Source organism: Centruroides sculpturatus, unplaced genomic scaffold, assembly GCF_000671375.1.
Source record: "Centruroides sculpturatus isolate CEXI.00-Female unplaced genomic scaffold, Cexi_2.0 scaffold186, whole genome shotgun sequence".
NCBI classification, from domain to species: Eukaryota; Metazoa; Arthropoda; class Arachnida; order Scorpiones; family Buthidae; genus Centruroides; species Centruroides sculpturatus.
In genome coordinates, this window is record NW_019384354.1 from 247,411 (window position 1) to 259,982 (window position 12,572).

Below are 12,572 nucleotides of genomic sequence, written 5' to 3' on the forward strand. Positions count from 1 at the left end.
ACTGCTCAAAACAATGTTGTAGTGTAGATGAAACTTATCAAGCCATCCATTGCTGGCATGAAAAATTGAAACACCAAATTCTGTAGAAAATTATAAGGTCATTTTTTTGCAACATTTATCTTTTGTAACTTTTATAAACATTTCATCAAAACTTGTTTTTTCTGCAAGATAAGAAAAAAAGACTTGTATCATTGGCAGGCATATGTTTAGCTTATCTTTTTATATGTGCAATTTTTGTCATTTATTATTGTGAATATCATCTGGAACCAAAATGAAATGCTTCCATGAAGAAACATGAATATTTCTTTTTTAATATTTTGAATAATTTTTGTGCATCATAAGATGACTAAACATATTTCAATGAACTATTATAATTGTTGAAAGTTATGTTTTGATATTTAAGAGACCTTATAACTGATAAATCTAAATGGTTTGATGGTACTTTATGTATTAAATTTTTATAGTTTTTTAATTAAAATATATATTTAGTTTTTATGTATACTACAGTAATAAATCTGTAAATCAAAATAATGTTGAAATAGACTTTGTTGTTTGTCATATAATTTAAAAAAAAATAATTTTTTAAAAAATTATTCAAAGATATGAAAATTAAACACCTTAGAGTTTCAATCAAATTCAACTATTTTTTTTTTTCTAACACTTTCTAAAATTAATTTAGTAAATCATTGTATTAAATGATGACAATATATCTTTTTGTCATTTGTTAAGTTCCTTATTATGATTTTACATCTTTTATATGTTAAATATATTGTATTTAAATTTAAAATTTTATCAGTTAAATTTAATATTCATTATTTTTATTGTTATAGCAAAGTAATTTGGTTTTAAGTGATAGTGAATATGACAGCAGTGATAATGAAGCTAATGATGGAAATGTGTCCCCGTGGCATCAGTCAGATATTGAGATGGTAATGTAAAATTTTTAAATATTAAAAAGAATTAATTACTTTTGTAGATAAAAAAATTTTTAAATCAGTCTTCAATTATTATAGGAATTGGATGAAGCAATTATTGAAAATAAACTTGATAAAAATGATGGTGACAGTGATGAGTGTGATGAAAATGAGACACAATCTACTAGAAAGATAGCATCAGAATTAACTGTTAAATATATTAATGGTATAAATATTATTTATTATTTTCTTTTTAGTCTTAATGATACCATGTATGTCTTTTTACTTTATATATATATATAATATTAAATCTTATAATATTCTTAAATATCTTAATGTAATTTGAATTTTTTAAAATAAAGTTTAAAACTTTTTTGTATTGTATGTTTCCAGGTGAAATGACATTCTCAGAGATTACAGACATTTTACAAAAGTCTGAAGAACAAGATTCTGTTGCCGAAAATGAAAAAGCTGTGGAAGCCAGTTCTGGTAACACTAAAAATTTAAACAATAAAATAAAAAATAAACTGAATAATTACTGTATTTTATGGCATATAAGACACTCCCATTTCAGTATTAGAATATTAGAAAAAAGTATTTAGTGTTTTTTAATTTAAGCCAACCTTCACTTTTGTGAGACTCTGCACTACATAATTTATTTATGTAACTAAATCATAACGTAACGTTTTGACAATAAAATTTTGTCAGATGACTGTCAACTTTCACGCTTTGGAGTAAATCATTTGTTACATTCTCGGCAGCAAAAGTGATGCTTTCTCATAACCTTCCAACCTACTGTCTCAATTTCATCAGTTCAATATAGCAAGGAACTACAAGTTTAGGTAGTTGTTGCCAGTCCCTCTGGGATTAAAGTCATCAAAATTTTTCTATGTCAGTGCCAATTGTACTCTGTTGGATTTTCACATTACCCTCAACTGTGCCTAGAAGAACTATCTTGATCCAGACCAGTCCTGAACGATCCAAATCCAAACCCTCAAGATTCTAATCTCAACCTCAAATCAAGAATCATCACCATCAACGCAGGTATTTCTTGACTGGCAAACAATTGTAAACTCTCTCTCTCTCTCTCGTGATTGCTAGATAGATAGGTTAAGTTGATATATTGTATCATGTACTCCTTTTCATTGAAATTAAATGGTTATTTAGTTGTTAACTTTAGTGTCTGAGTATGTTACTTTTGTCGGGCTGTCTCTCTGTCTCCATCCAGAACCTGATTACTCGCTCGTGTGGCTGCATGCATGACCTACTTTTTAACCTAAACTAAATCGTATATGAGAGATTGTAACTTCACATATAACATGGGTGATTTTTTTTAGTCTTGTTTTCGGACAAAAGCCATGTCTTACATGCTGTAAAATATGGTAATTCAAAACAGAAACCTTAAAATTCAGCATTGCTACATTATGGGTTTTTTGTTTTGGATTATAAAAATAAAGTATTAATTCAAAAGTATAGCAACACACAGCATCTTAACAATGAAAAGACTGTATTCTGATAGAAATTATTGTTAATTCAATTTTTCAAATTTTAGAAAAAATTTATGAAATATTTATTTTGAAATTTAATTAATATAATGTGTTTTGCTTTCTGTTTATTAGAAAATGAGCCTAAACAATCCAAAGAAACTGATTTAGATCTAGATGATGATTTAACTCACAAAAAGGTAATTGTATGAAAATTATTATAAATAGATTGTTTTTATAAGAAATAAAATTAGATTTAAAAAATATACTGGAGATCATTGTAAAAATATAAATTATTTTAAAAAATTGAATATTAAATAAGAATCAAAATACTGTGTGAAATAATAGTCAATTATCAAAAGTAATTTATTTTAATATTTTATTTAATTTATCTAAGAATGTAGACATTATAAGTGGTTCCTTACAAACTATAACTTCATAAAAGACAACAGCTAAAGTTTAATCAAATATTACAAAAATTGTCTTATATCCAATTAATGACAGTTTTGTAACTATGTATAATGTGTTCACTTGATAATTAAAGTAGTTATTTTAATAATTTCAGTAGGATTAATTCAGTGAAATAGTATTATTTTGTGCAGATAGCCATGGTTATGTGTTTGAAAGATAATTTGAAAGGGAGTGTGGATTATGCAATAGGGCAAGTTATATGTCAATTTTCAATTCCAATATGAATCCAAATTCAATTCAAATACAAAATTAAAATACTAAAACAAGCAAAACTCAAGCAAAATCCTGTTTAAAAGCTTATATTTTAATTTTGATAATTTTTATTTTTGATATTAAAATTACTTTAACTTTTTACAATTTAATATTTTAAATTTTATACAAATGTTAGTTTAATTTATGTAAAATGTATGAGTATTTTTACATTAGGGTTTAAAAAGTAAATCAAAAGTTAATTTCATCTTTACTTTTGATTTCATTAATTATTATTTTGAATTAAATTTAATAATTATNTTATCCACAACAAATTATGGTATTTGTATTTTAGTTTGCTGAAATTAAAAAATTATTACAACTGAAGGGATTGTTTTGTTTGAAAAAGTTTTCATTTTGATACTTATTATGCTATCTAAGCTTAAAGATAGTACTTCAAAGAAAATTTCTTTACTTTAAAAGATAAGATTTATAAACATAAGAATTAAATATTTCAAAGGATTGATTGTAATTTGTTTATTAATTTAAATTTTTGATAAAATTAATGACAAAAATTATTTGCAGGCTATTTAAAGTGTTTATTGTTGTTGCTTTTAATTTTGCTTTATCTAAATTACAGTTACATATATAAATATGTAACTGTATTTTAGAACCTTATTTTAGAAAATATGAAATTAAATCTAATGATATGGATTGATAGATTCAAAATTTTTATAATTGTTTTTTAGCTTCTGGTGGTATAATTTAAAAATGTTTATATTTTAGAGGCGTAGAAGAAAAAAATTACCAAAAGACTTAGAGGGACTCATGGGAGCTGCAAATTTGGCATATGCAAGAGGTTTTCATGATGATGCTATCAAAATGTGTATGGAAATAATAAAATTTGGTAAGAGTAAATTTTAATTTTTACTTTTATATAAAGTCAATAAGAACTATTTTTTGATTAAATAATAAATGAAATAAATACATGACAAACGTGTATAAGTTCAAAAAGTTACAAAATACTAATTAATTTTGTTGTTATAGAACAATTGTATAAAAAAAAAATTCTTAGATGATAACACTAACAACAATTTACAAAAATAAATCAAACTGAATTATTTAGAAAACAACAGTTGTCTAAATATTTCAGTTTAATTTCTCTACTTTTTTTAAAATAATGAGATCTTTTCTTTTTATTCTTGTTATGTCTTATGTGAATAAATATATAATTTATAACGAGAGAAATATCAACCATAAATTTTAAGAGTAAAGTTTTAATTGGGTATAAATGTTTTTGCATTTTATAGTTCTACTAATTATGATTTCAGTTAGTATATTTTTAATCTAAACCACACATTTTCTTAGAACTAACATAATAACATTTAAAATTACACATTAATAATCTGTAATATTTGTAAATATTTAAATATAACAATAACATCATATTAATTGGTGTTCTTGAAATGAGAATATTAATATTTCCATTTAATATGTCAATAGGATTAATTTATAAATAATATATTATTAACATTATTAGCATTAATATATTAATAATATATTATTAACATTATAAATAAACTCACAGTACTATATAAATAATTGTTAATGTTTTCATTAAAGTGATTAATTATTTTATATGATTTTATTAAAAAAAAAATGAAACTTTTGAAAATTGGAATAGTATCTGTATTAATTAATGGTGCAAGAGAATTTTTCATTAATCAATTAAAGTTGATGAAAAACTATAGCCAAATTACAATTTAATGTAGCTATTCATATAGTTGCTTTGTAGTAAATATGTCATCACTTATTATATTTTCTATTTCATATAAATATTAGAACTAATGTAGATTTTGTTAAATTTTTACGAATATACCAAATTAATATTGCATTTTTTAATTTTTGATTTTTGTAAATTAAGCCTGTGTAATAACAGATTTAATAATGAATTAGTTTATAAATTTTAATAAACTTAATGAAAATAAATTTTTTTCCAACAATATGCATATATATATATATAGATTGCATATATCTCTTATTATGACTTTTTTGATATTAATTTTTAATACCTCTGACATATGCTACATTCATTTTTAATATTTCAACATATCAGGCTTGTTCCTTCATAAAATTTTTTCATATTATTACATTAACATTTTCAAACTATTAATTTCATAATTAACCTGAAAGATTTTCTATAGAACCATCTGCTCCAGAACCATTTCAAACTTTGAGTATGTTATACGAGGATATGGGTGATATGGAGAAATCTTTTCAGGTAGTATGGTTTTTTTATTGAGCAATAGTTATTTCAATTTTACTATTCAAATTTTAATTTATATTATCTTAATGAGTAAAATAATTTATATGTTTATGAATATTAATCAGCTTTTGTTTTTGTTTTGATTACTCTGTATATCAATTAATTTTATAGATTATACAGTAGACCCCTATAAAACGGGTTCATATAATATGGATTCGTATATAACGGCAAAAAAATTGTGATCATATTCTTATAAACACGCTTAAGAGACTCGTATGATACAGTAAAACGTCATTGCCGACTCGTGTTGCAACAGGATTGGTCGAATCTAGACCAATAGTGGATATTGCACAAACTGTTAAGTTTAAACAAGCAGTGGACCTACTAAAAACCATTTATTTAATGGTCATAAAAATTATATTTATATTAATGATGTCTCCAAAGTTCAGCAAATTTTTCGCAGAAAAATAATTTATCAGGAAACACGCACCAGCTGTTCGATGCGCCGCTCCACGACAAAAACAAGCTTAAGCAATGGCATCATTGAACGGTGCACACTCAGTAAGTAATCCTACAATTTTTTGTTCATAGCATAGTTTATATGGATTATTCCCAAAAAATTATATGTGTTTTGGAAATGTTGAGTCAAATTAGTCTAGAATCGATTAATTTTATGGAAGAAACTTTTCAAATGGCCGTAGTCCGTAAACTGCATACGTGGTGGGCTGTGATTGGCTCATGTATTTAAGGACTCATACAACATGAATTTCATAAAATGCAGAACATATCTACCATGTTATAGGGGGTCTACTGTATTTTCTTTTAAAATATTTGTAAATTGAAACATAAATACAAAAACATAACATAAACTTTTTTTGTGCAATTTTCTATTAACAAATAATTTAAATGAATTTTTTCATCCAGGCTTGTTTTATTTTATTATGTATATTTTTTAATGATAATTATTTAAAGTTTTCAATAATTCATTTCTATAAGCCAAGACCTGTCAAGAGAGAATTATATAAACATATCTTAATTTTAACCTATTCATTCAAAATAACTACGGTGGATTCCGCTTAACTGGGACACATTGGGACACATCCTTTTGGCCCAATTAAGTGGCTGCCCTAATTAAACAAACTAATAATAAATTGTACAATAAAATATGTAATGCGTAGATAAATAAATAAGTAGGTAAAAAATAATAATTAGGTACCTATTTTAATGCTTTATTAAACCAAAATACAGAAAATATTTGTACTATAAATTTGCCAAACTCATGACAATAAATAACTAATTCGCATAATGCTAGTGTTGCCAAATATTAGTAGTGACGTAGATGAGGGTTGACCATTCGATCTGTTCCTGATCGAACAATTTTTCCTTTCTTTCTTTTTAGTTAGAACATGTTCTAACTAAAAAGGGAGAAAGAAAAGGGTTTATCGAAAAGTTATTTTATGGTCTTCTTTTGAGCACAGTTTTCTTTACTTGGAGATGGGCCAGATCACTTTGGCGGAAGTATTTGTAGAATCCTCCAACTCGATGCTGGTCTCAACAATCGGATGGCTGCTGTCTGAATCTAGATGTAATTATGCACACAATACCTTCCAAGGAAACTCTAGTTGTCTTCCAACTCATTCAAGAGACCTCGAAAAATTGTCTGGGGATCATCTTTGTCTTTTGTGTTTTAAGGGGATTAATTGTCCTTTAAGGGGATTAAATTGTCTTTTAAGGGATATCGTCTGATCTAATCCAGAGCAGGGTAGTAACTCGCATTCAGGTCCACCTCATACAAAATCCCCATATGATACGTCCTGTTATGCTGACCCCCTCCAGAAAAACCAAACTGCCCGAGCAAAAGACAAATCACTTTGTCTCTGCCAACCATTAGGCCTACAAGACATTAGTGTATGTAGTGCCTACATATTTTCGGAAGATTACTAAAATATATCAAAAATTGCTAAATTTCTTTTCTGCTATTGTTCCAATTAAGTGATTAAATTATGTATTAATTTATTACAGTAGAGCGTCGTTTATCTGAAAGCATTCCAGTCGGCAAATTTAAATTTTCGCTAGTGCTGTGGCACTGCAATCTTCGGCTATTTCTCGGGCTACTCAAATATTTTACGTTTTTGATACTAAATTAACATCTGAAGTATAATTTTTTATTGTTTTTATATTTTTCAATANCATATGCAAGAGGTTTTCATGATGATGCTATCAAAATGTGTATGGAAATAATAAAATTTGGTAAGAGTAAATTTTAATTTTTACTTTTATATAAGACTATAGTCCAAATAATTCTGAAATTAATATGATTATTGTAGAATATTTGCATTTGGTTGTTTATGTATGTCTACAATTATTTTAATAAAAATGAAACAGAAAAAGCAATATTGTAGATAAAAGTTACGACTCATCAATCAATAAACTGGTGTGAATAACATTTAAGTGACAAATGTTTTTCGTTACCCCTTCTGGGCACTTCTTCAGGTCAGTTCTTATTTCAAGTAGGCTGGCCATTGACATTCGAAAATAAATTGAATGGTATGAATTTCGAATACAGTATATGCATGCGTTCTTCGTATAAAGTGTTTTAAAAAAAGGTTGAACATTAAGTTGAATTGGAAGGCAGAAAACTACTGCGCATGTGTTTGGTTCAAAATACGATTGAAAATTAGATGTCTTTGTCAAGTATAGCCTGCCATGCCATTGACAGACACATCTCCTCCTTAAAATTAATGCACATGGTTCTGCTGCAGGCTTTAAAAAATTTTGATGGCCTCTAACCATTTGAGGTGCAGGTGCAGGGTGGTAAGGATAATATTACAGACCAGGATATTATGGTGGACTTCTCCGGAGCCAGAATTATCCTTACTATCCCTCACCTGGAACACCTCAAATGGTTAGAAGCCATCAAAATTTTTTAAAGCCTGCAGCAGAACCATGTGCATTAATTTTAAGTAGGAGATGTGTCTGTCAATGGCATGGCAGGCTATACTTGACAAAGATGTCTAATTTTCAATCGTATTTTGAGCCAAACGCATGCGCAGTACTTTTCTGCCTTCCAGCTCAACTTAATGTTCAACCTTTTTTTAAACATCTTATACTGAAAATGCATGCACATACTGTATTTGAAATCTTTACGGTACCATTCAATTTATTTTCGAATGTCAATGGCCAGCCTACTTGAAATAAGAATTGACCTGAAGAAGTGCCCAAAAGGGGTAATGAAAATGTTTGTCACTTAAACATTATTCATACTGGTTGATTGGCAACTTTTATTTACATCCTGGTGTTGTGCAGTTAAGCAATATTGTAGTAAAATTGCTTATGGTGAAAACGGCGAAAAGGAGGACAGACACAAAGTTTTAACTTTGTTAAAAAGTCGTATTTATATTTTTATGTATTAAATGTAAATAATGCCGGCCATGAATTTTATTATTTTTACTTAAAATGTATTATTGTGAATGTGGCAAGAACACCAGAGGACGCTTTACCTATTTTTACATTTTGTTGCAGAGGTAGTAGCCTCAAAAGGAAGGTCGCCTCTGTAATTTTGTGAACTTTTTAAAGTATTGCTGATGGTGAAAACGGCGAAAAGGAGGACAGACACAAAGTTTTAACTTTGTTAAAAAGTCGTATTTATATTTTTATGTATTAAATATTGTAGTATTTGAGATAGAAACTTATAAACTGATACAATAGCAAGGTTGTGGCTGAAGTTTTCATCTCTCAAATGTGAACATTGAGCGCCGTTATCTTGTAAGCGGTATTCCTATCATTATACAGGTGCTCTCCTACTTATGAACAGGATTAGGTTCTCGAGGTTTTGTCATAAGTGGAAAACTAACCTAGAATGTATGATACATTTGTTCACAGAATAACAATGTATTGTTAGTGTTTGATTCTTCAATGCACTTAATAGAATACATTATGCTCATTTACCTTTGCTACTGCTTAGTAGTGAGTTTTTTCAAATGCAGTTTTTTTTTCCACCTAACACACTTAGTTTTATAATGTCCGGGTTAGTTTCTACAGTCAGTAACAGAGCCACACTTTTTGCATTTATTTTCACTTCTAGATTATGTCTTGGAGGCATTTTTGAAATACTAATCATAAACGTTTATAAAAATTGCTAACAATATCAAAAAATGCTGTTACTCCAATGTTACTGACTTTGGCACTACCTCACAAGTGGTGATGGAATGTCAGAGTTTGTGCAAAAACAAAAATTGATGATCTACAATAGAAATAAAACATTAATTATTTATTTCTGGCTAAAGACTGATTTCAATACTACCCCATGACTAGTGAGAAAACTTCAGAATTTGTGCAAAATTTAAATTTTAGACATGTGAAATTGTTTGTAAGACTGAAAGTTTGTAAATAGGGGAGCTCCTGTATCCTGGAGGTATAGTATATATGGTAAGGCAGGTAAAACTGTAAGATGATTTATTTTCATTCTTGCAATCTTCTGCAGGTTATCCACAACAAATTTTATTTTATTTGTATTTTAGTTTGCTGAAATTAAAAAATTATTACAACTGAAGGGATTGTTTTGTTTGAAAAAGTTTTCATTTTGATACTTATTATGCTATCTAAGCTTAAAGATAGTACTTCAAAGAAAATTTCTTTACTTTAAAAGATAAGATTTATAAACATAAGAATTAAATATTTCAAAGGATTGATTGTAATTTGTTTATTAATTTAAATTTTTGATAAAATTAATGACAAAAATTATTTGCAGGCTATTTAAAGTGTTTATTGTTGTTGCTTTTAATTTTGCTTTATCTAAATTACAGTTACATATATAAATATGTAACTGTATTTTAGAACCTTATTTTAGAAAATATGAAATTAAATCTAATGATATGGATTGATAGATTCAAAATTTTTATAATTGTTTTTTAGCTTCTGGTGGTATAATTTAAAAATGTTTATATTTTAGAGGCGTAGAAGAAAAAAATTACCAAAAGACTTAGAGGGACTCATGGGAGCTGCAAATTTGGCATATGCAAGAGGTTTTCATGATGATGCTATCAAAATGTGTATGGAAATAATAAAATTTGGTAAGAGTAAATTTTAATTTTTACTTTTATATAAAGTCAATAAGAACTATTTTTTGATTAAATAATAAATGAAATAAATACATGACAAACGTGTATAAGTTCAAAAAGTTACAAAATACTAATTAATTTTGTTGTTATAGAACAATTGTATAAAAAAAAAATTCTTAGATGATAACACTAACAACAATTTACAAAAATAAATCAAACTGAATTATTTAGAAAACAACAGTTGTCTAAATATTTCAGTTTAATTTCTCTACTTTTTTTAAAATAATGAGATCTTTTCTTTTTATTCTTGTTATGTCTTATGTGAATAAATATATAATTTATAACGAGAGAAATATCAACCATAAATTTTAAGAGTAAAGTTTTAATTGGGTATAAATGTTTTTGCATTTTATAGTTCTACTAATTATGATTTCAGTTAGTATATTTTTAATCTAAACCACACATTTTCTTAGAACTAACATAATAACATTTAAAATTACACATTAATAATCTGTAATATTTGTAAATATTTAAATATAACAAATTTTTACATAGTTAAAATTGCATAAATATGAAGGAATTAAGTTTGTGTAGAAATAAATGATTGTAAAATCTAGAACAAACAAAGGTAGGCATCTTGTTCAATTATTATTGGGCAATGATTTTATTATTGGCAATTTTACTTTTCATCTGCACATTTGTCTTTTGAGTCTGCAGATGTGTTTATCATGTTAACAAGACTTCTTAGTGTAACAAAAATAAAATGATTTTTAATATCATGTTTTTTGTTGTGAAAAAATTGTCACACACATATGCAGCACTGTATAATTCATACCTTAGACAATTTTGTTAACCTATGTGCAGATTATAGGCAGGAAATTTATAGTAACCAATATCTCAAAAAATCAAACAAACTAGAGTCCTGATTATCCGAGATTCATTTAATGAAGATTCTACATTATCCAAGGTAAATTGTGGAAGAGTACTTTGTCAACAAAAGATAGGAATCATAATACAGTTTGTTTCACAAATCTTGGGTGGGCGATACATAATACATGAAAGGAACTCTAAAGTTTTAAAAATAATTTATTCTGGTGACTCTCATGACAATGTGAATTTTAGACAGAGAAATTTTATAATTTTCTTGTATTTTGTTTATCACTTTGTATGAAACCTTTCATGTTATCTGAGATTCTGATTATCTGATATTAATGATATTCGCACTCTACATTAATTTGAATAATGAGACTCCACTATAAATAGACCTTAAAAATGAAAGAATAAAACAATATATTTGGTTAGATATTTATTTTTGAACTGCAACAGAAAAACCTGAATGATAAATAACATTAATGCAAGATATAAGCATATCATGAAAAATAAAATGAACAAGTATTATCATATTACACTGACATAGAAATAAAATATTCATTACATTTATACAAATAACTATTTTTAATGAATTTGTAATTATTTAACTACTGATCAATATTTAATTATACAAAAAAGTCATTTGATCTATGTTCTTACCCTGAAATCCAGCTTGTTTCAAAGTATAAAGAGGATAAAATACTAAAGGTAAATTTCCAACTGGAAGAAGATATTTTGGACAACCTGAAGTAATTTCTGTCATCCTTGATCCTCTACCAGCTGCCATTACAACTGCTTGAAACTCCATTTTCTAAATTTACTGAAATTAAATATGAAATTATTTAAGTATAGACATTTATAAATACGTAAATAATATTCTTAGTAGTGATGCCACGAATAGTGAGTTTGCCGAATACCGAACATTCGGCTACGCTCTTGGCCGAAGCGCCGAATATTCGGCGGCTGAATGTTCGACAAAATATGTGTACATTTCGCGGGTGATATGTTACGACCTGATACATTACGGTGGGTGCGGTGGCGACACTGCGGGCACATTTGTTTTATTTGCGAGTAGATCATGTCACAACATGCATTATTTGTTCATTGTTACATCAAATTGCGTTACTAATTATTACTAAAAAATATCACTGTATCACTTTATATGAAAACTGTTCGCCTAGATCGGACGGCAGACCTTTACAAGTGGTGGTCAGCAAACGCAAAACAGTATCCAAGCCTGACAGAATTCGCTAAGATTTATCTATCGTCTCCCAGCAGTAGTGTATATAGTGAGAGGCTATTTTCAGAAGCAGGTATA

At 27.2% G+C, this 12,572-nt stretch overlaps 1 protein-coding gene across 1 annotated transcript in view; it reads left to right on the top strand.

Annotated features, from left to right (window-relative positions):
* Positions 1-12,572, top strand: part of LOC111639331 (general transcription factor 3C polypeptide 3-like) — a 68,713-nt gene that overhangs the window by 1,582 nt on the left and 54,559 nt on the right. The window contains 7 exon segments of the mRNA XM_023385191.1: positions 831-929; positions 1,014-1,140; positions 1,308-1,403; positions 2,534-2,598; positions 3,845-3,965; positions 5,263-5,339; positions 10,282-10,396. Coding sequence (XP_023240959.1) covers positions 831-929; positions 1,014-1,140; positions 1,308-1,403; positions 2,534-2,598; positions 3,845-3,965; positions 5,263-5,339; positions 10,282-10,396 — 700 coding nt within the window.